The 22,618-nt window shown below is 40.7% G+C and overlaps 1 protein-coding gene across 1 annotated transcript in view; it reads left to right on the top strand.

The window, feature by feature from the left end:
• The window catches only part of csnk2a2b (casein kinase 2, alpha prime polypeptide b), a 36,104-nt gene extending 25,144 nt beyond the window's left edge, over positions 1-10,960 (top strand). The window contains exons 7-12 of the mRNA XM_061917407.1: positions 1,084-1,194; positions 1,353-1,454; positions 1,547-1,647; positions 4,971-5,119; positions 5,266-5,349; positions 10,340-10,960. Of these exons, the coding sequence (XP_061773391.1) occupies positions 1,084-1,194; positions 1,353-1,454; positions 1,547-1,647; positions 4,971-5,119; positions 5,266-5,342 (540 nt within the window). The 3' untranslated portion in view covers positions 5,343-5,349; positions 10,340-10,960. The remainder of the gene's footprint in view (positions 1-1,083; positions 1,195-1,352; positions 1,455-1,546; positions 1,648-4,970; positions 5,120-5,265; positions 5,350-10,339) is intronic.
• Positions 10,961-22,618: the final 11,658 nt, after the last annotated feature.

Here is a 22,618-nt window from a genome sequence, read left to right as displayed (position 1 = left end):
GATTTAAATGTAGCTTTAAAAAAATTACATAATGCGAATTAGGAAGCCTGTTGCTCGAATCTAAAACGCAAATTATCTTTCCATTCTTGTTGCACAAAGTATAGAAAAAAACATTTTTTGTGGCGGGAATACAATGGAAACACTGACTGTAAAAAAAAAAAGACATCTTTGCAACACTTGCTGCCAATGTTGAAAACAGCAAGACAAGTTATTTCGAATTTCTTGAAAGATCAACTGGTAAACCTAAATAAATCTTATCTGAACCAAGCCAGAGGATCTGACAGGCTTGGTTGGGCCAATCCTTGACCCTAATTCAGGCTGCAACCCAGTAACCATAAGCCAGAATTAGTGGGAGAAGGGCTTCAGGTTGAAGCGTCTGGCATCATTTGGGGGCTGAATGTGGGGATGTTGCAGCATCGCTCTGTTGGAATAACCAGATAATCACTGCACAGACTGGGACCCTCAGTCAAAAGGGATGTGTGGTACAACATCTCCAATTGATTTCACTACACATTACAACCTGAAGCTCAATTTATAAGCCTTTCTCTGACATCTTATGGTTATTGTGCTTTTTGGATTTTGATGATTTATTCATCTGCAAAATGTGGTTCATTTTCCCTCAGTCTTAGTTCAGAAATGTATTGTGAAATGACGAGACAATGTTTTTACAGAATAGATGCAGGAATGTTAAAATGTAAAAGAAAAAAAAAAAAATTGGGTGTCTTTCCACTTTCGAAAATATTCTGCCTCGAGTATTGAGGGCTGTTAGTGATGCACTGACACATGCTTTCACAGACCACTGTGTGAAAAGTGTGGGAGGAAGAGTCTTAAAATAACAGCATATGTAATTTCTTTTCTACCTCTTTTTGGTGGTGACTATTACAACATTACTACACCAGGCGTTACAGTGCATGTCTTTAGACAAAGTTGCCAACAGAGCTATAGTGAATGCAGCAGTGGTAATGATGAGCCGTGCAGCTCACATAAATATAAAACTGATAAAATAATATTAAATTACATTTATATTTTACATGTTTCAATGTGGATTTTATTGAGATTATAAGAATTATTTTGTTTCTATAGCTTCGCTTAATAGATTGGGGTTTGGCTGAGTTCTACCACCCTTCCCAGGAGTACAATGTCAGAGTGGCGTCGCGATACTTCAAAGGCCCCGAGCTCCTGGTGGACTACCAGGTAACGCACACACACACGCTTATGTCCCAGCACAGGAGTTTTTGAATAGATATGTAGTTATCTCCATTTGTAAAATGATACTTCTGCACATGGACTAATAGACACAGAATCTTTGTGTGTCCTTTTTAGCAGCGCTGTTTGGTGATTTTGTGTTTCAGATGTATGATTACAGTTTAGACATGTGGAGCTTAGGCTGTATGCTTGCCAGTATGATCTTCCAGAAAGAGCCCTTCTTCCATGGGCAAGACAACTACGACCAGGTAATAACATCATGTGGCATTGCAATTATTGCATCGGTTAGTTTGTTCATATCTAAGTGGTTCACAAGTTTAAACCCTGGGGTGTTCTGCAGCTGGTGCGAATTGCCAAAGTCCTGGGGACAGACGAGCTGTTTGGCTACCTGCGTAAATACCACATCGAACTGGATCCACGCTTCAAGGATCTGCTCGGACAGTAAGTCCAGCCTTGCAGTTCTTACTATGAGTCACCCAGCTCAGTGGATTGACATTAAATATGTCATAAGTGACTCATAAACTCATTATACTACATTACTATTTCGAGGTGCTACATTTTGGTGCCAACTTGAGCACAGACTTGTTTTATTTTTATTTATTTTTTACATAATTTAAAAGAAAAACTCCAACTTGGTTTACTTGCATGAAAATTAAGGATGGCTATGGAAACCCGGTGTCATTGCAAGCAACTTACCATATTTTTAAAAAAGTTACTATCGGTGCAGCCACCTGCAACAAATGCTTAAACGTGCAAGTAATTTAACATCGTAACGGAGGCACAACAATGTGTCGTTTGTCAACTTTATTGCAAACTATTCCGTCCAATTTGCATGTCAAAAATCTGTAAGAATAAAAAAGCATTTTTTTTTTTTTTACGCCGTTAAACAAAAACGAGAAGAAAAAAAGAAGCTCCCGCTGCTTTATTTCAGTGTGAAATGAATGCAGACTTCGCTTCGTGCAAATAACATCTTGAAAGTAATGTAACATTATGACAAAAGAAGAGTTTGACACTCCTTTTGAAAGGGAACTGCACTCTTGGAAATTTTGCACATCGTTCACAATTCTCGTGTGAGACAAGAACATGCATTTCTTTCTATTTTTGTGCATTCTATACTTTAAAAAAATGTTAGCAAAAGGCAGCGAAAAATGCAGCAAATGCGGATATACTTATATTGCCCGTAAAGAAAAAGCTATAAAAAAACAACGCTCTGTTTACATGTTGTGACTTGCATATACACCTAGCTGTAGCCACATCCACCCATCCATCCATTTTCTACCGCTTGTCCCTTTTGTGGTCGCGGGGAGTGCTGGAGCCTATCTCAGTTGCATTCGGGCGGAAGGCGCTGTACACCCTGGACAAGTCGCCACCTCATCGCGACATTGATGTAAAAGCTAACACTGCCGAAATAATTTTTGCTCTCAGTCCTCCTCCGACCACTGGCGTGTGGCCAGCTACAAGCTTGCTTGGAAAGTAGAAGGTTGTGGCACCAATTCGAGAAGTCGATCAATTATGAAAATCTCTTGACGGTTGTCATATATGGCTCTTATCAAATGTAACGCAGCGTAAGACCATAGCAACATCGCTAGGAAGCATATTTTTATCGGAGGAGAGAGGATTGTTCTAAAATAAGTAGCTCAAGAAAGAAACATCCCATTAGTCGTCAAGAGAGCAGACATTGTAGTGATTGTTTTATCTTCTTATGTGGAATGTTTAGCACTTATCAAATAACATGTTTGCTTTGCACTCTGTGAAATTAATGCACCCAGGAAATTAATTGTGATAGTGTTTAAAATGAGCAGTACAACCTTTATTTAACCAGATAAGAAACCCATTGAGATCACAAGGGTGACCTGGCCAAGAAGTTGCTCAAGGACACAACAGATGTGACTAGTATGGACAAAGCTGGGGATCGAACCAGGAAACCTCAGGTTGATGGCACGGCCGCTCTACCAACCGAGCCGCATCGTCCCCAACATTGTCGCCTGCATATAAATGGTACATTGTAATTGACAAGTTGTTACAAAGATTATTTATGTAGATAGAAAATAAAACACGCTCCAGCACAGAACCTTGCGGAAGTCTTTTGTTAATGTCGAGAATTGAAAAGGTTGTCCCAGCCATCTGTCCGCATTGTGTTCTACTGGAAAGATAGTCTGTAAACCAAGAAGCTGCATTTTTAGACAATCCAATGGGATGAAGGGCTTGGATTAACAGACTGTGGTTTACTGTTTCAAATACTTTTGACGAATCAATAAATAGAGCAACACAATATTTCTTGTCCTTTAGAGCCTCGATTAAATCATTTAGGAGCTGAAGTGCAGCTATAACAGTACTATGTTGTTTTTTTTAAAACCTGATTGAAACGGAGGTAATATAATGTTCAGTTCTAAAAAAAACATTTAGGTTGTTACTGATGATTTTCTCAAACAATTTGGCTAAAATGCATAATAAAGAAATTGGTCTGTAATTATTTATATTTGTGTGTTCACAAAAGAACAAAGCAAAGTACTGTAAATGTTAAATGGTATCCAACATTATATACATACAGCATGTACAGTATATAAACTGATGTTTAAGGTTTTTGGATGGTTTTTACAAGGCTTTATATTCAAAATAGATAGAATGCCGATTACCTGCATTCTTAGAAGCCTTCTTGCAGTTTTTTGATGTTTAGAATACACAAAAAAGGTAAATAAATATTTGGTGTCCTTATGAATGATGGACAAAATTCCCCCAAAATGTGCAGTTCGCTTTTAACCTTTATTGCTAACCTTAACACACCAATAACAGCCATCATAACACCGCTAATGGACAACATTTTGCATGGTTACAAAAAGTGAGGTTGTATTCACGAACCCGCAAAGTGATCAGCATGCTGTTTTTTGCAAATGCTCTATGTTCTGTATTGCTACAATAAGTATGACAAATTGTTTTGGAGTGTTTTCTCTATTGATTACTTATCAATTAATTGATATCATTGAAGTATATAAATTACTAGTATGTCAAACTTAATAGAGCAAGATATTGTTTTTTGTTTCAGGCTCTGTTAAAGCACTAGCACCTTTTAAGTATAACTTTGGCACTGATTTTAGTTCAAATGTAAATGATGCCCATCTAATTGCTTGCTTTACTGCCATCTGCTGTAAGTTGGTGGAATTACCTAGTTTTTTTAAATCAATTTTAGCACAGGGGTGTCCTACTTGGATCAGGGTTGGTGCTTCTTTGACAATACTGGCAATAATAAACTATAGTTGATCTTATTGGAAATGTTCGTGTTAACTATAATAAAAAATTTAAAAAAAAGAAGATTGATTGATTCTGGACTCTGATCGATTCTGTGTGGCGTTTGCATGTTTTCCCTGTGACTGCGTGGGTTCCCTGCGGCTACTCCGGCTTTCTCCCCCCTCCAATTTAGTGGCAACACTAAATTGTCCTTAGTGTGTGAATGTGAGTGTGAATGTTGTCTGTCTATCTGTGTTAGCCCTGCGATGACGTGGCATGGGTGTACCTGGGTGTACCCCGCCTTACGCCCGAATGCAGCTGAGATAGGCTCCACCACCCACCTTGACCCCTGTAAGGGACAAGCGATAGAAAATGGATGGATAGATGGATTTTCTGAATTGAACAGTGTGAAAAAGACAAATGGGAGAGGACATATAATTAGTTATCTTTGACTCTTTTGGTGAGCTAATCAAAATGTGACGTAACCAATTTAGAAGGACAGTTCACTGTTAAGGCTTTGTTCCTGTTTGTATTTTCAGACAGAGCAGAAAGCGCTGGGAGCAGTTTGTGCAGACAGAGAACCAGCACTTGGTGAGTCCTGAGGCCCTGGACCTGCTGGACAAGCTTCTACGTTACGACCACCAACAGAGACTGACCGCCACAGAAGCCATGGAGCATCCTTACTTCTGTTAGTAGCATTTAGTGTGTGGACTTTGGGACCACCAGTGGAAGCGGAACTTAATCTTTATTTTTATTTTCAACTTTGTATTATTTTTTTATGAGCTGCACATCAGTTATGGAGTGCACTAATACAACCTCTCTCCCTTCCTGCAGACCCTGTAGTCAAGGAACAGTCTCTGTCAAACTCTGACAACAACATGGTTTCCAGTGGCAACAACACAGCTCGATGAAACGGAGGTAACAATTAAAAACAACATCTTGGGCAACGTATCCAAATTATATTAATATATCATATCCATCCATCATCTTCCGCTTATCCGAGGTCGGGTCGCGGGGGCAACAGCCTAAGCAGGGAAACCCAGACTTCCCTCTCCCCAGCCACTTCGTCTAGCTCTTCCCGGGGGATCCCGAGGCGTTCCCAGGCCAGCCGGGAGACATAGTCTTCCCAACGTGTCCTGGGTCTTCCCCGTGGCCTCCTACCGGTTGGACGTGCCCTAAACACCTCCCTAGGGAGGCGTTCGGGTGGCATCCTGACCAGATGCCCGAACCACCTCATCTGGCTCCTCTCGATGTGAAGGAGCAGCGGCTTTACTTTGAGTTCCTCCCGGATGGTAGAGCTTCTCACCCTATCTCTAAGGGAGAGCCCCGCCACACGGCGGAGGAAACTCATTTCGGCCGCTTGTACCCGTGATCTTATCCTTTCGGTCATGACCCAAAGCTCATGACCATAGGTGAGGATGGGAACGTAGATCGACCGGTAAATTGAGAGCTTTGCCTTCCGGCTCAGCTCCTTCTTCACCACAACGGACCGGTACAACGTCCGCATTACTGAAGACGCCGCACCGATCCGCCTGTCGATCTCACGATCCACTCTTCCCTCACTCGTGAACAAGACTCCTAGGTACTTGAACTCCTCCACTTGGGGCAGGGTCTCCTCCCCAACCCGGAGATGGCACTCCACCCTTTTCCGGGCGAGAACCATGGACTCGGACTTGGAGGTGCTGATTCTCATTCCGGTCGCTTCACACTCGGCTGCGAACCGATCCAGCGAGAGCTGAAGATCCCGGTCAGATGAAGCCATCAGGACCACATCATCTGCAAAAAGCAGAGACCTAATCCTGCGGCTACCAAACCGGAACCCCTCAACGCCTTGACTGCGCCTAGAAATTCTGTCCATAAAAGTTATGAACAGAATGGGTGACAAAGGACAGCCTTGGCGGAGTCCAACCCTCACTGGAAATGTGTTCGACTTACTGCCGGCAATGCGGACCAAGCTCTGGCACTGATCGTACAGGGAACGGACCGCCACAATAAGACAGTCCGATACCCCATACTCTCTGAGCACTCCCCACAGGACTTCCCGAGGGACACGGTCGAATGCCTTCTCCAAGTCCACAAAGCACATGTAGACTGGTTGGGCAAACTCCCATGCACCCTCAAGAACCCTGCCGAGAGTATAGAGCTGGTCCACAGTTCCACGACCAGGACGAAAACCACACTGTTCCTCCTGAATCCGAGGTTCGACTATCCGACGTAGCCTCCTCTCCAGTACACCTGAATAAACCTTACCGGGAAGGCTGAGGAGTGTGATCCCACGATAGTTGGAACACACCCTCCGGTCCCCCTTCTTAAAGAGAGGAACCACCACCCCGGTCTGCCAATCCAGAGGTACCGCCCCCGATGTCCACGCGATGCTGCAAAGTCTTGTCAACCAAGACAGCCCCACAGCATCCAGAGCCTTAAGGAACTCCGGGCGGATCTCGTCCACCCCTGGGGCCTTGCCACCGAGGAGCTTTTTAACTACCTCAGCGACCTCAGCCCCAGAAATAGGAGAGTCCACCTCAGATTCCCCAGGCACTGCTTCCTCATAGGAAGACGTGTTGGTGGGATTGAGGAGGTCTTCGAAGTATTCCTTCCACCTATCCACAACATCCGCAGTCGAGGTCAGCAGAACACCATCCGCACCATACACGGTGTTGATAGTGCACTGCTTCCCCTTCCTGAGGCGGCGGACGGTGGTCCAGAATCGCTTCGAAGCCGTCCGGAAGTCGTTTTCCATGGCTCCCCCGAACTCTTCCCATGTCCGAGTTTTTGCCTCCGCGACCGCTGAAGCTGCACACCGCTTGGCCTGTCGGTACCTGTCCACTGCCTCCGGAGTCCTATGAGCCAAAAGGACCCGATAGGACTCCTTCTTCAGCTTGACGGCATCCCTCACCGCTGGTGTCCACCAAGGGGTTTTAGGATTGCCGCCCCGACAGGCACCAACTACCTTGCGGCCACAGCTCCGATCTGCCGCCTCGACAATAGAGGTGCGGAACATGGTCCACTCGGACTCAATGTCCAGCACCTCCCTCGTGACATGTTCAAAGTTCTTCCGGAGGTGGGAATTGAAACTTTGTCTGACAGGAGACTCTGCCAGACGTTCCCAGCAGACCCTCACAATGCGTTTGGGCCTCCCAGGTCTGTCCGGCATCCTCCCCCACCATCGCAGCCAACTCACCACCAGGTGGTGATCGGTGGAAAGCTCCGCCCCTCTCTTCACCCGAGTGTCCATAACATGAGGCCGCAAATCCGATGACACAACTACAAAGTCGATCATGGAACTGCGGCCTAGGGTGTCCTGGTGCCAAGTGCACATATGGACACCCTTATGTTTGAACATGGTGTTTGTTATAGACAAACTGTGACGAGCACAAAAGTCCAATAACAAAACACCACTCGGGTTCAGATCCGGGCGGCCATTTTTCCCAATCACGCCTCTCCAGGTTTCACTGTCGTTGCCAACGTGAGCGTTGAAGTCTCCCAGTAGGACAAGGGAATCACCCGGGGGAGCACTTTCCAGTACTCCCTCGAGCGTTCCCAAAAAGGGTGGGTACTCTGAACTGCTGTTTGGTGCATAAGCACAAACAACAGTCAGGACCCGTCCCCCCACCCGAAGGCGGAGGGAGGCTACCCTTTCGTCCACCGGGTTGAACTCCAACGTACAGGCTTTGAGCCGGGGGGAAACAAGAATTGCCACCCTAGCCCGTCGCCTCTCACTGCCGGCAACGCCAGAGTGGAAGAGGGTCCAATCCCTCTCGAGAGAAGTGGTTCCAGAGCCCTTGCTGTGCGTCGAAGTGAGTCCGACTATATCCAGCCGGAATTTCTCGACTTCGCGCACTAGCTCAGGCTCTTTCCACCCCAGTGACGTGACGTTCCACGTCCCAAGAGCTAGCTTCTGTAGCCGAGGATCGGACTGCCAAGTGCCCTGCCTTCGGCTTTCTCTTAAAACTATAGAATGTGTAAGTGTATACATTTAGTAAAACCTGTCTAATTTAAAGATGCAGCTTTCCTGAATTACTCTTATTTCCAGACAGATATTTAAAAAAATAGTTTAACAATATGCTGATATTAACACCATGGAAATATTAAGGTTATAATGATAATAATTATTTTTCAGAATTAAATTAGCGTTTTAATAAACGACAACACAACAAATAAGAGTAACTTTACGTACAAACCCTGACACTTTGCACACTAACATATGCTGTGCTAAGACAAATAAGTTTTTATATTAACGATTTACTCAACACACAGTATGTGATGAAGAGCTGCATTATTTTTTGATAAATTGCCCGAATGCAGCTGAAATAGGCTCCCGCGACCCTGAAAGGCACAAGCGGTAGAAATGGATGGATGGATGTCCAAAGTGGAGCAACGCATACACATAAAGTCGGCGCCATATCTTGCAAACCTAAACTCATAGAAATATTTAATTCATATTATGATGCTAAGACAAAATGATAAAATATTTTAGGATTCAAGGAACTTTATTGTCATAACAGCATCACATGAGACACATAAGATGGCATGCAATTTAATACCCAGATTTAGGCCATTGAGTTCCACAAGTACGATATATGTAGATGGAATAGGTCTTAAATAAAGTAAGTTATAAATAGCATATGCTAATAGGAATATATAATCTATAGAATAGTATAAATAGAAAAATAGAATAGAATATGGTCCTTTAGTGCAAATAGAATGTAAAACAATGATGGCAAACCAAACCAAATAAGAGCCCTGTTCAGCACAGTTGGTATATCAAATTGCTACATTGTTTTTTGTGTGAATGCTAATACACCCGTACATAGTTGAGTTCATTTTCTGCTACTTCAGCCACATACATATTTACACTGAACACAGCACACACAATATAGGCTTTTATATTTGATTGACAAATTACATGTACAATGTAAAATGGCAGCAATTTATTTTTGAGTAAAAAAAAAAATGATGTAACCTTTATTCACTTCCATTGCATGTAAGATCAAAATCTTTTTCTACATGTGCCCCTGGCTAAATTGGAGTCCGAAACTTTAATTTTTATTCATGTTACAGCGATTTCTATGCTTTCTAAATCAAACTTGAATTTAATTTGATGCATTTTTGTACTAAAGCAAATGCTTTGTAAATTAGCATATACTCCTGATACATGACCAGTCAGGATTTGATCTCAGTATGACTGTTCACCAACCCAGCACTAACACAGCAAGCCATGGGGGTCTTTTTGTATGTTTAGACGATAGTCTACTAGGAGCTAGCAGCTACTTTACACTACAGCTAAGCACACAATAGTCCACAAGCTAGACATAAATATTACCGGTACATGTCCTTAATTGAGCAATATCGCAGTCTCAAACACGCCCTTTGCAAATATAAACACGTATCAAAATACTATAGTTGCATATTACTTAGACATTACAGATTCTCCAAGGCAGAAGTGTATTAGAATGTATACAGTATCAAATGTGTCCGCATCATTCAACTTACTGTGTCTTTCTCTTAATTTAATAAATTATTCTGACCACTAGGCGTTGCCAAAACCCAAAGTAACTCTCCACTTTAAAAGCATAAATCTGTCGTAAGGTTAGTGTTTTCATATCTACTATTGTTCTGAGTAATTTCACTTGATCAAGTCTTTTCTAACCTTCCAAGTACAAAATAAAACTATGTACTATGATTTCTGCTGATATCTTATTGGATAATATCGGTATTGGCCAACACTCAAGGTTCCAATATACTTATCGAATCGGAAATGTAAAAGTTGTATTGAGACACGCCTAATTCTTACCAGTGACAAAGCAGGAAGAGGCTAGTTATCTCTTTATAAATCACCCCGAATGTGTGTGGTTCTGTGTAAAATGCAACATGTTCTCTAATACTACCTACTCTCCTCTCTCTGCAGAAAGTGGAAAGAAGAATGATGTTTGTTACCTCAACTTTGTCCGCGGTTGTGACAGTAACTTTGACAAGTGTACAGTGACAGTGGATCAAAGTAACTCAAACCAGTTACACACACATGGAGACACACACATAAACACACAAGCATACACATGCAGGCAGGTATACATCCCCCCCTCCTCCTCTGTATCAGTCTGTGATTGGCTTGTTCTGGTGTCCTGTCCAGCAGCCTGACCAATGAGCTTGAAGCTGGTCCTTCCCCCTCACCCTCTCAGATGGTCTATTTCCTCCAAGTCTCATGTACAAGGACAAACTACTGTTAAAGACAATTAAAGTCCTGTCCCACCCCCCGATGCCCCATCCTCCCTTTATATCGCCCCTCCCCCCTCTTTGTTTGCATCAGCATGGAAGATGGACAGGAGTGTGACCCTGTACAAGCCGCCACCACCAGCCCCCCAACCTATAGACATGTTCATCCATCTGTCTGTCTGCCCTCCTTGCCATCATTTACTCTGACAGACAAACGTCTTAGCACTACTCCAGTTTTGAAAGTGGCATGGTGGACTCTCTCTAGCTAGAATGATAATAATATTAATGAAAAATAAATGATTTTTATTTAGATGAACCTTTGCCTGGACGAGTAGTTTTTTTTCTCTGAGTGTTTTGGGGTTGCACAGTTATTCCCTGAAATGGTGTGATATGGCCAAATATGCCCCGCCCCCCTGCCCTCATGCTGCAAGTTGATTAATGACCATCAGCAAAAACATGAGTAGTTTTTTTCTCTGAGTGTTTTGGGGTTGCACAGTTATTCCCTGAAATGGTGTGGTATGGCCAAATATGCCCCGCCCCCCTGCCCTCATGCTGCAAGTTGATTAATGACCATCAGCAAAAACATGCCTGCACCCTGGACAACTGATCCAAACCGGCTGTAAAGCTAACTTTGTCCTGTAAGACAAGTACACGCGTTCTCTGCATTATGGCTGACCTGAACTTGAGCCTGTGTAACAGAAGTAGGTCCCATCCAATCAACTGATGACTGTATATGCTGTACACTGTATATGTATATGTGTGTGTACATCTGTTGGTGTTTGTGTGAGGATGAATGCACCATTTTACATTGTGTAGCTCGACTACTACAGACGTAGTTTATTATGAAGAATAAATTATATATATATATATATATATATATACACATATATACATGCATATATGTGTATATATATTTATATATATATACACACACCTATATGCATGTGTGTGTGTATATACGCGTGTGTGTGTATATGCATATATATATACATATACACACACAAACACGAAAGGACAAGCAGTAGAAAATGGATGGATACATATATATGTATATAAATATATACATGCATATGTATATATGTGTGTATATACAGGACTGTCTCAGAAAATTAGAATATTGTGATAAAGTCCTTTATTTTCTGTAATGAAACTAAAAACATGAAAATGTCATACATTCTGGATGCACTACACATCAACTGAAATATTGCAAGCCTTTTATTATTTTAATATTGCTGATTATGGCATACAGCTTAAGAAAACTCAAAAATCCTATCTCAAAAAATTAGAATATTTCCTCACACCAAGTTAAAAAAAAAAAAGATTTATAACAGCAAAACAAAATCAAATATTTAAAAATGTCAACTAATGCACTAAGTACTTGGTTAGGAATCCTTTCGCATGGATTACTGCATCAATCCAGCGTGGCATGGAGGCAATCGGCCTGTGGCATTGCTGAGGTGTTATGAATCCCCTGGATGCTTCACTAGCGACCTTTAGCTCATTTGCATTATTGGGTCTGGTATTTTTCAGCTTCTTCTTCACAATACCCCACAAATTCTCTATGGGGTTCAGGTCAGGGGAGTTGGCAGGCCAATCGCGGACAGTAATGCCATGGTTAGTACACCAGTTACTGGTGGTTTTGGCACTGTGAGCAGGTGCCAGATCATGCTGGAAAATTAAATCATCATCTCCATACAGTTTTATATCAGATGGAAGCATGGAGTGCTCTTGGTACACAGCTGCATTGACTCTGGACTTGATGAAACACAGTGGACCAAAACCAGCAGCTGACATGGCTCCCCAAACCATTGCTGACTGTGGGAACACACTGGATTTCAAGCAACTTGGATTTTGCTCCTCTCCAGCCTTCCTCCAGACTATAGCGCCTTGACTTCCAAATGAAATACAAAATTTGCTTTCGTCTGAAAACTGGACTCTGGCCCACTCTGCAACTGTCCGTCAGTCAGACGCTTCTTGCGTTGTCTTGAGTTCAGGAGTGGCTTGACCATGGGAATACGGCTATTTTAGCTGTATCTGTTGAAAAGCTCTATGGAGATGCACCAGTGTACTGTGTACGCTACACTGGTGCGGGACAATCGAAGACCGTAATGCCATGGTCAGTACACCGTACTGTCATTACATTACTGCCATGGCAATACTGTCCTCGATTGTCCTGCCAACTCCCCTGACCTGAACCCCATAGAAAATTTGTGGGGTATTGTGAAGAAGAAGCTGAAAGACACCAGACTCAATAATGCAAATGAGCTAAAGGTCGCTATTGAAGCATCCTAGGCATTCATAACACCTCAGCAATGCCACAGACTGATTTCCTCCATGCCACGCCGCGTTGATGCAGTAATCCATGCAAAAGGATTCCCAACAAAGTACTGAATGCATTAGTTGACATTTTTAAATATTTGATTTTGTTTTACTGTCATAAATCTTTTTTTACTTGGTGTGAGGAAATATTCTAATTTTTTGAGATAGGATTTTTGAGTTTTCTTAAGCTGTATGCCATAATCAGCAATATTAAAATAATAAAAGGCTTGCAATATTTCAGTTGATGTCTAATGAATCCAGAATGTATGACACTTTAATGTTTTTAGTTGCATTACAGAAAATAAAGGACTTTATCACAATATTCTAATTTTCTGAGACAGTCCTGTATATAGGTGTATATGTATATATATGTAAAGGAAAAAGTTTAATAATGCTGTTTTTTAAAAAGAAATGCTAAATTAGATTATGTTTTTGTTTTCTTTTTTGTCCTAACAACTGTTGTGTTAGCGAAGGTGTCACTTTTAACATATGTTGATGTGCTGGCAGCGGTCTAACTTCAAGACCTATTTTTTTTGTCTGGGATGGTCCCCACTTTTAGAGGATGAATACCCAGGATCCTTCACCAGGCCCACAGAACAACAGACCAACAAACCACTCCTGTTTGCATATTTAATTGTGGAATAAATACTGAGTTTTGACCACAACAGTCAAATTACTATACAATGAAAAGGTTTATTAATAAGGCTGCTTTTTAAAGAGAGAATATTTCACAGGATGATGCTTTTTTTCCACCCAACTGTTGTGCTGGTTTCTTTTCAACTTCTGTGTTTGGCACCACCATGGTGCAAAACTATTCTTGTCTGGTAATGTCCCCACTTTTACATGATGAATAACTCGGATCCTGTACCAAGCCCTAAAAACAACAGACCGATAAACCACTCCTGTGTGCATAGTTTACAATGTGGAGTAAATACTGGGTTTTGAAATGCACTTCCACCAGTCATGTTAGAATACAATAAAACAAGATTCAAGATTGTTTGTCATATGCACAGTTAAACAGACAGTTTGCCGTACAATGACAATTTTACTTTGCTAGTCCACCCTTCAACAAGTCACACGGTACTTAGCAAAAAATTAAGTATATACAAGGCACAGTAAGTAACATAACATTATTGCACATTCTGATTGACAGTCAACAGTATAAATATGGAGGTGACCTTGGGTCACAGCAGCAGTTAAAGTGTCTTTAGTGATCAAAGGTGAAAGGTGTCTTCAGTGATGGTTCACAGTTCGGGAGTGGTCAAGCTGAGGTAGCTGTCTTTTGTTTAAAAAGACAAAAGTAAAGTTCGCATTCACAAGCCTGATGGCCTGTGGGTAGAAACTGTTTGTCAGTCTCATAGTCCTGGATTTCAGGCTCCTGTATCGTCTGCCTGATGGTAGGAGGCTGAAGAGACTGTGCTGGGGGTGTGTACTGTCCTTGATGATGTTGTGTGCTCTCCTGGTGGCCCTGGTAGAGTACATGTCCTGTAGTGAGGGGAAGGCTGCTCCTGATATGTACTGAGCAGTTTTAATCACTCGCTGAAGTGCCATCCTGTCCTTAGCAGTGCAGTTTCCATACGAGGCCGTGATTGAGCTGGTAAGGACACTCTCAACCGTACTTCTATAGAAGTTGCTGAGAATTTTGGGTGGCATACCAAATTTTCTCAGCCTTCTTAGGAAGTACAGTCGCTGCTGGGCTTTCTTTATTGTTTGTTGGGTGTTGTGATCCCAGGTGAGATCCACGCTGATGTGGGTCCCGAGGAATTTAAAGGTTTTCACCCTGTCCACCTTTGCCCCCCCCCCCATGTACAAAGGTGTGTACTGTGCACTCCTTCTCCGTGGGTCAATAATCATCTCCTTGGTCTTGTTTGTGTTCAAGGAGAGATTATTTTCCTGACACCAGGCCACCAGTTCCGCTACCTCCCTTCTGTATGCTGCCTCAGGTCCCCCGGTGATCAGTCCGATGACCATAGTATCCGCAAACTTGATGATACTGATGTTGTTTTGGGACGCCACACAGTCGTGTACAGTAGGGGGCTCAGTACGCAGTCTTGGGGGGTCCCTATACTTAGAACCTTTGTGCCTGATGTCTGGTTGCCAATTCTGACTGACTGGGGCCGGTTTGTGAAAAAGTTCAGGACAAAGTCACAGAGAGTTGGTGTCAGACCAACAGTGAGGAGTTTAGCGGTGAGATTTTGTGGGATGACCGTGTCAAACGCAGAGCTGTAGTCGATGAATAATAGCCTGGCATAGGTGTCCTTGCCCTCTAAGTGGGTGAGGGTGGTGTGGATGACTGTGTTGACTGCATCCTCAGTGAACCGGTTCTGCCGGTAGGCAAACTGTAGAGGGTCCAGTGTGTCTGGGATGGTCTTCTTGATGTGTGACATGACTATCCTCTCGAAGCACGGTTTAATAATAATGTCTATTTGAAAAATACTTTATTGGATGATGTTTCTTTAATCATACTGTTGTTGTGCTGGCAGAGATCTCACTTAAACAATTGTTTAGGCACCACAATGGACGAAAACCGTCCCAAATTTTAGAGAATGAATACCTAGGATCCTGCACCAGACTGATAAACTACTTATAGGTGCATATTTTACAATGTGGATTTAATACTGGCGGTCAAATTAGTATACAATAAAAATGTTTAAAAGATAACACTTCATCGAATTATGTTTTTTTCTTTTTCATCCTAACAAATACTGTTGTGCTGGCAGAGGTTCCACATCATTTTATATTTTTGTGCTGACAGACGTCGTGCAGAGTTTTTAATGCTGCCTTTAAAAAAAAACAAAAAAACATCTGATTATGTCTTTTTTTACATCTTAAGACTGTTCTACTGACAGAGGTTTCACACATTTTTTTATGCTGCCTTTTGAAAAAATACTTCATCTGATGTATTTTTTACATCCTAAAACTGTTGTTGTGCTGACAGACATCTCACACAATTTTTAATGCTTCATTTAAAAATAGAAAACTTCATCTGATGATGTTTATTTTACATCCTAAAACTGTTGCTGAAGTCTCACATCAACATCTGTTATTGTGCTGGCAGGGGTCAGGTTCAAAAACTGTGTTTTTGCACCACAATGGAGCGAAACCATCAAATGTAAGCATTAGAGCAGAGTTTTTCAACCTTTTTTGAGCCAAGGCACACACAAATCCGGAGGCACACCACCAGCAGAAATCATTAAAAAAAGAAACTCCGTTGACAGTAAAAAGTTGTTGTTGCAAGTTTTGGATATGACTTTAAACCGTAACCAACCAAAGTAGGTGTACTGTCACCACCTTTCACGTCACGCCGTGACTTATTTTGAGTTTTTTGACAATTTCCTTGTTGCGCCTTGAGTAAGGATTTGACCCCAGGATGCAGAGACGGGAGGAAAAGTTGAATCACAAAATGATAGCCATAAGTACAAAAAGGGATAACTCAAGGTGATGGGGCAAAAGTGCACACCATGGAAAGAACTAAACTGAAGGAGGACCCTCGATGGTCAGCAAAAAGGTTCTAACGAAAACTTCTCTCAATTACTGAGGAACTAGGGAACAAAAACACCAGAGGTCAGGAATGATGATAAGAAAGAGAAAGCGCGTACCGAGTAGATTGGATGCAAGTTGGGCATGAGCGCATGGAGAGCACAGGTGTCATTAACCGGCGAGGAGCAGCTGACTGTGATGAACTTATATAGTGCCGGGTAGTGAGTTGTCGCAGGTGTGCCTCGTTGGAACTAATGGATAGAGGAGAATTAACACAAAAGCAATACGGAGAAGACAGGAAAATAACAAATACACAACATTCCTGTGTGTAATGTTTTAGTTCTTGCCTCGAACTCCTACTTTGGTGACTTTTATTCCTTTTTTTGGTATTTACCTGTCGCAGTTTCATGTCTTCCTTTGAGCAATATTTCCCGCGTCTACTTGGGATTTTTCAGTTATTTTTATCCTTCTTTGTGAGGACATTGTTGATTGTCATGTTCGGATGTACATTGTGGACGCCGTCTTTGCTCCACAGTAAGTCTTTGTCGTCGTCCATTATTCTGTTTTTGTTTGCTTTGTTGCCAGTTTAGCTTTAGTTTTGTTCTGCATAGCCTTGCCTAAGCTTCAATGCCTTTTCTTAGGGGCACTCACCTTTTGTTTATTTTTGGTTTAAGCATTAGACACTTTTTTACCTGCACGCTGCCTCCCGCTGTTTCCGAAATCTACAAAGCAATTAGCTACCTGCTGCCACCTACTTATATGGAAGAGTATTACATGGTACTCTGCCGGGCTCTAGACAGCACCGACACTAAACAACACATCATTATATTTTTAACCCAAATAGGTGAAATTAGATAATCTCTCACGGCACACCAGACTATCTCACGGCACACTTGTGGTTGAAAAACGGTCTATTCGAGGATAAATATCAAGGATCCTGCACCAGGCCCTTGGACTAAAGCTGTCCTAAGTATGTGAGCATGAACTTGTGAAGCCTGCTCAGTCTGAACAGTCCAGTTACTAAAATGGTTGTACTGTAGAATACTTGTGCCATATCTGGTATATCAGTCATGTCTCTGCAAACGCAATGACGCTGATGGAAAGGAATACTTACGCCACGTCATGGATGGTTAATTACAATGTTCGACAAGTCCGTCTTGCAGGGGTCATCACACTTTGGTTGTCACTGTCGTCAGCGTGAGACCAAAGTATCGTCTTCACGAGTAAAAGGAACCAGACCTTTTGGCTTCCTCTTCTACAACCTGACTCCTTGCTCACGTTCAGCTGTGCTCAATCACACACGTGAAGGACATGCACACCCAACACTGGCTTACTTTTGAGCTATTACACATTTATAAGGGAGCTTGACCCCCGAATACACACACACACACACACACGTCTTTTTTTCCCTTCTAGTTATTCTGGCCCGTGTCCTTTGTTGAACAGGAATGTTCAGATCTGCAGTAGTAGCTATGTTAAAAACAAATACAAAATATAATATATATAAAAAAAATAATCAAAATAACAATACAATTAAGTGCAAATATCCGTCCATTTACAATAAAAACAAGCAAAATACAATACATAATGATTAATTTACTGCCTCTCCTTATTCATGCATTAATTACCAGCTACCGTTTTCATTCCGTTTAGTCCAGTTTATTTATTTATAAAGCACATTTTAAAAACAACCTCAGTTAGCCAAAGTGCTGTACAGACGTAAACAATTTGCAGCAAAACAAAAAAAGGTGCCTATAGTGCAGACCTGGGCACATGCGCCTGTTGAGCTTTTCAATCCGGCCCGGCGGACATTCCCAATTATTTTTTTTAGATCTTTCAGATGGAAAGTGTAGCTGCCATTAAGATGTGCTGTGATGTTTTCTAATGACCGGTAGTCTTCAACGAAACAAAGTATTTCAATGCTTGGAAATCTGCGCTTATGGATGACGTACTACTTACTATGGTCATCTAATTAGTTGCTATGGTCGTCTAATTAGTTGCTATGGTCGTCTAATTAGTTGCTATGGCCATCTATGTCACAGCAGCTCAGACGAGGCACCAAGCAGTGTGGGCGGGAAGCGTTTCCACGGACGCGGAAGGAGATTTTCGCAATAAAGTTCTAAAGCGTGACCTACTCAGTGGCCTAGTGGTTAGAGCGGGGGTCACCAACGCGGTGCCCGCGGGCACCAGTTAGCCCATAAGGACCAGATGAGTCGGTCGCTGGCCTGTTCTAAAAATAGCTCAAATAGCAGCACTTACCAGTGAACTGCTTCTATTTTTTAAATTGTATTTACTAGAAAGCTGGTCTCGCTTTGCTCGACCTTTTTAATTCTAAGAGAGACAAAACTCAAATAGAATTTGAAAATCCAAGAAAATATTTTAAAGACTTGGTCTTCACTTGTTTAAATAAATTCATTTATTTTTTTACTTCGCTTCTTATAAATTTCAGAAAGACAATTCTATAGAAAAAATACAACCTTAAAAATGATTTTAGGATTTTTAAACACATATACCTTTTTACCTTCTAAATTTCTTCCTCTTCTTTCCTGACAATTTAAATCAATGTTCAAGTAAATTAATTGTTTTTATTGTAAAGAATAATAAATACATTTTTATTTAATTCTTCATTTTAGCTTCTGTTTTTTCAAAGAAGAATATTTGTGAAATATTTCTTCAAACTTATTATGATTAAAATTCCCAAAAATTATTCTGGCAAATCTAGAAAATCTGTAGTATCAAATTTAAATCTTATTTAAAAGTCTTGTTCTTGAAAATCTAGAAGAAATAATGATTTTTCTTTGTTAGAAATTTAGCTTGGTCCAATTTGTTATATATTACAACAAAGTGCAGATTGGATTTTAACCTATTGAAAACATGTCATCAAAATTCTAAAATTAATCTTAATCAGGAAAAATTACTAATGATGTTCCATAAATTATTTTTTTAGTTTTTTAAAAAAGATTCGAATTAGCTAGTTTTTCTCTTCATTTTCTTCGGTTGAATTTTGAATTTTAAAGAGTCGAAATTGAAGATAAACTATCTTTCAAAATTTAATTTTCATTTTTTTCGTGTTTTCTCCTCTTTTAAACCGTTCAATTAAGTGTTTTTTTCATAATTTATTCTCTACAAAAAACCTTCTGTAAAAGGAAAAAAATGTACGACGGAATGACCATTTTATGTATGTGTATATATATATATATATATGTATATTTATATATATATATATATATATATATATATATATATATATATATATATATATATATATATTAAAGGTAAATTGAGCAAATTGGCTATTTTTGGCAATTTATTTAAGTGTGTATCAAACTGGTAGCCCTTCACATTAATCAGTACCCAAGAAGTAGCGCTTGGTTACAAAAAGGTTGGTGACCCCTGGACTGGATGGACAATAAGAGGCCCGATAGAGCCGACATGGGTTAATGTCCAGTGGACATGCAGAGGGTTTTATCAGTTGGACTATTTTTCTTACATCAGGGAGGGACACTGGCTCAAAACGCTCAAAAGCAGGGGTGACAAGTTTCCACTGCAGCAGGAAGGGACAGTCTAATCATGGACATTTTCTCTGTGAAAAATGTCAAAAATTGTTCACAGAGAGTGGAAGAAGCTCGCACACTGTTGGAGTTCAGTGGATTAATGAGCGAGTTCAAAGTGTTAAATAGCACCTGTGGTTTGTGGCTATTTTTTGACACGAGACTAGAAAAAGGAGGTGATTTTTGCTGCTTTAACAGCCTTTTTGTCTGGAACTGCAGCTGACAAAACCCCAGGATGCAGAGATGGCAGGCGTGGCGCAGGAAAACATGACTTTAATGTCAAAATGCAGGGAAAACAGGAACCAGGAGACAGGCAACAGTATACAGCAAGGGTCCCCAAACTTTTGGACTTGGGGGCCACATTGGGTTAAAAAAATCTGTCTGGGGGCCAGGCTGTGTATGTATGTATATACAATATATATATATAGACCCTGCAATGAGATGGCGACTTGTCCAGGGTGTACACCGCCTTCCGCCCGATTGTAGCTGAGATAGGCACCAGCACCCCCCGCGACCCCAAAGGGGAATAAGTGGTAGGAAATGGATGGATGGATGGATATATATATATATATATATATATATATATATATATATATATATATATATATATATATGTATATATATACATATATATGTATATATATATATATATATATATATATATATATATATATATATATGTATATATGTATGTATGTATATATACATATATATACATGTATATATTCATATATATACATATATATATACATATATATATATATATACTGTGTATATATATATATATATATATATATATATATATATATATATATATATATATATATATATATATATATATATATATATATATATATATATATATATATATATATATATATATATATATGTGTGTGTGTGTGTTTTGGTATCCTGGAGCATTCAGTGGCGACGTGCGCTACACCACTGCATCCCACGCTTTGCATTGGACTTGGTGATGAATGGCTTAGATAAAGCTGCTCGGCCATGGAAACCCATTCCATGAAGCTCTCTGCATACCATACGTGGGCTAATTGGAAGGTCACGTGAAGTTTGGAGCTCCGTAGCAACTGAGTGTGCAGAAAGTCGGCGAACTCTTTGCACTATGCGCTTCAGCATCCACTGACCCCTCTCTGTGTCAGTTTACGTGGCCTACCACTTGGTGGCTGATTTGCTCTTGTTACCAAACTCTTCACTTTTCTTATAATGAAGTTGACTTTGGAATATTTAGGAGCAAGGACATTTCATCGTTTGAAATCACTGAGCTCCTGAGAGCGGCCCATGCTTTCACAAATGTTTGTAGAAACAGTCTCCGTGCCTAAGTGCTTGACTTCATTCATCGGGCCAAGAGAGTAAGACACCTGATTCTCATCATTTGGATGGGTGGCCAAACAATTTTGGCAATATAGTGTATATGTATATTAGATTAGATTAAATAGTACTTTATTTATGTATATGTATATGTATTCCTCGTGCACTAATTGATTGACGCTTGCCCAACACTGCGGCGTGATGATGTCCCGTTATTAATGGGAAAAGTCATTTTTAGACAATCTGATTTGCCTGAGTGGCTAGGAGACACCGATAGTAATAAGCAGTAGAAAATTGATTAGAAAGGACATATTTAAAAAAACAATATATATCGTATTTTTCGGAGTACAAGTCGCTCCGGAGCATAAGTCGCACCTGCCGAAAATGCATAATAAGAAACGAAGAAAACATATATAGGTCGCACTGCAGTATAAGTTGCATTTTTGTGGGAAATTTTTTTGATAAAACCCAACACCAAGAATAGACATTTGAAAGGTAATTTTAAATAAATGAAAAATATTGAACAACAGGCTGAATAAGTGTACGTTATATGACGCATAAATAACCAACTGAGAAAGTGCCTGGTATGTTAACGTAACATTTTATGGTAAGAGTCATTCAAATAACTATAACATATAGAACATGCTATGCGTTTACCAAACAATCTGCCACTCCTAATTGCTAAATCCGATGAAATCTTATACGTCTAGTCTCTTACGTGAATGAGCTAAATAATATTATTTGATATTTTACGGTAATGTGTTAATAAGTTCACACATAAGTCGCTCCTGAGTATAAGTCGCACCCCTGGCCAAACTATGAAAAAACTGCGACTTATAGTCCGAAAAATACGGTGTGTGTATGTATGTATATATACTGTGTGTGTGTGTGTGTGTGTGTGTGTGTATGTATGTATGTATGTATATATATATATATATATATATATATATATATATATATAGTTTGGGGACCATTGTTATACAGGATACAATCATCTAGCAATGACTGGAGGGCGAGTCAGGCATAAATAGTAGCCTGATTGGCAATTGCAAGCAGGTGTGCCAGGCTGCCAATCAGGGACAGTTGAGGGAGTACAGGGAGACATGCAGACTTGCTCTCTTTTGACATTAGTTTCATTCACGTGTATTAGAATATTTTTCCTTGGTGGGATTCCATTCATCTATCCATTTACTACGGCTTGTCCCTGTCCAGGTCGCAGGGGGTGCAACCTATCCCTAAGTGCATGTCTTTGGAGGTGGAAGGAAGCCGGAGTACCCGGGGGGAACCCACGCAGT

This window comes from Nerophis ophidion, linkage group LG12 (assembly GCF_033978795.1).
Source record: "Nerophis ophidion isolate RoL-2023_Sa linkage group LG12, RoL_Noph_v1.0, whole genome shotgun sequence".
Taxonomy (NCBI): Eukaryota; Metazoa; Chordata; class Actinopteri; order Syngnathiformes; family Syngnathidae; genus Nerophis; species Nerophis ophidion.
Note: the sequence above shows the minus strand (reverse complement) of the source record. Positions and strands in the feature narration are given on the sequence as shown.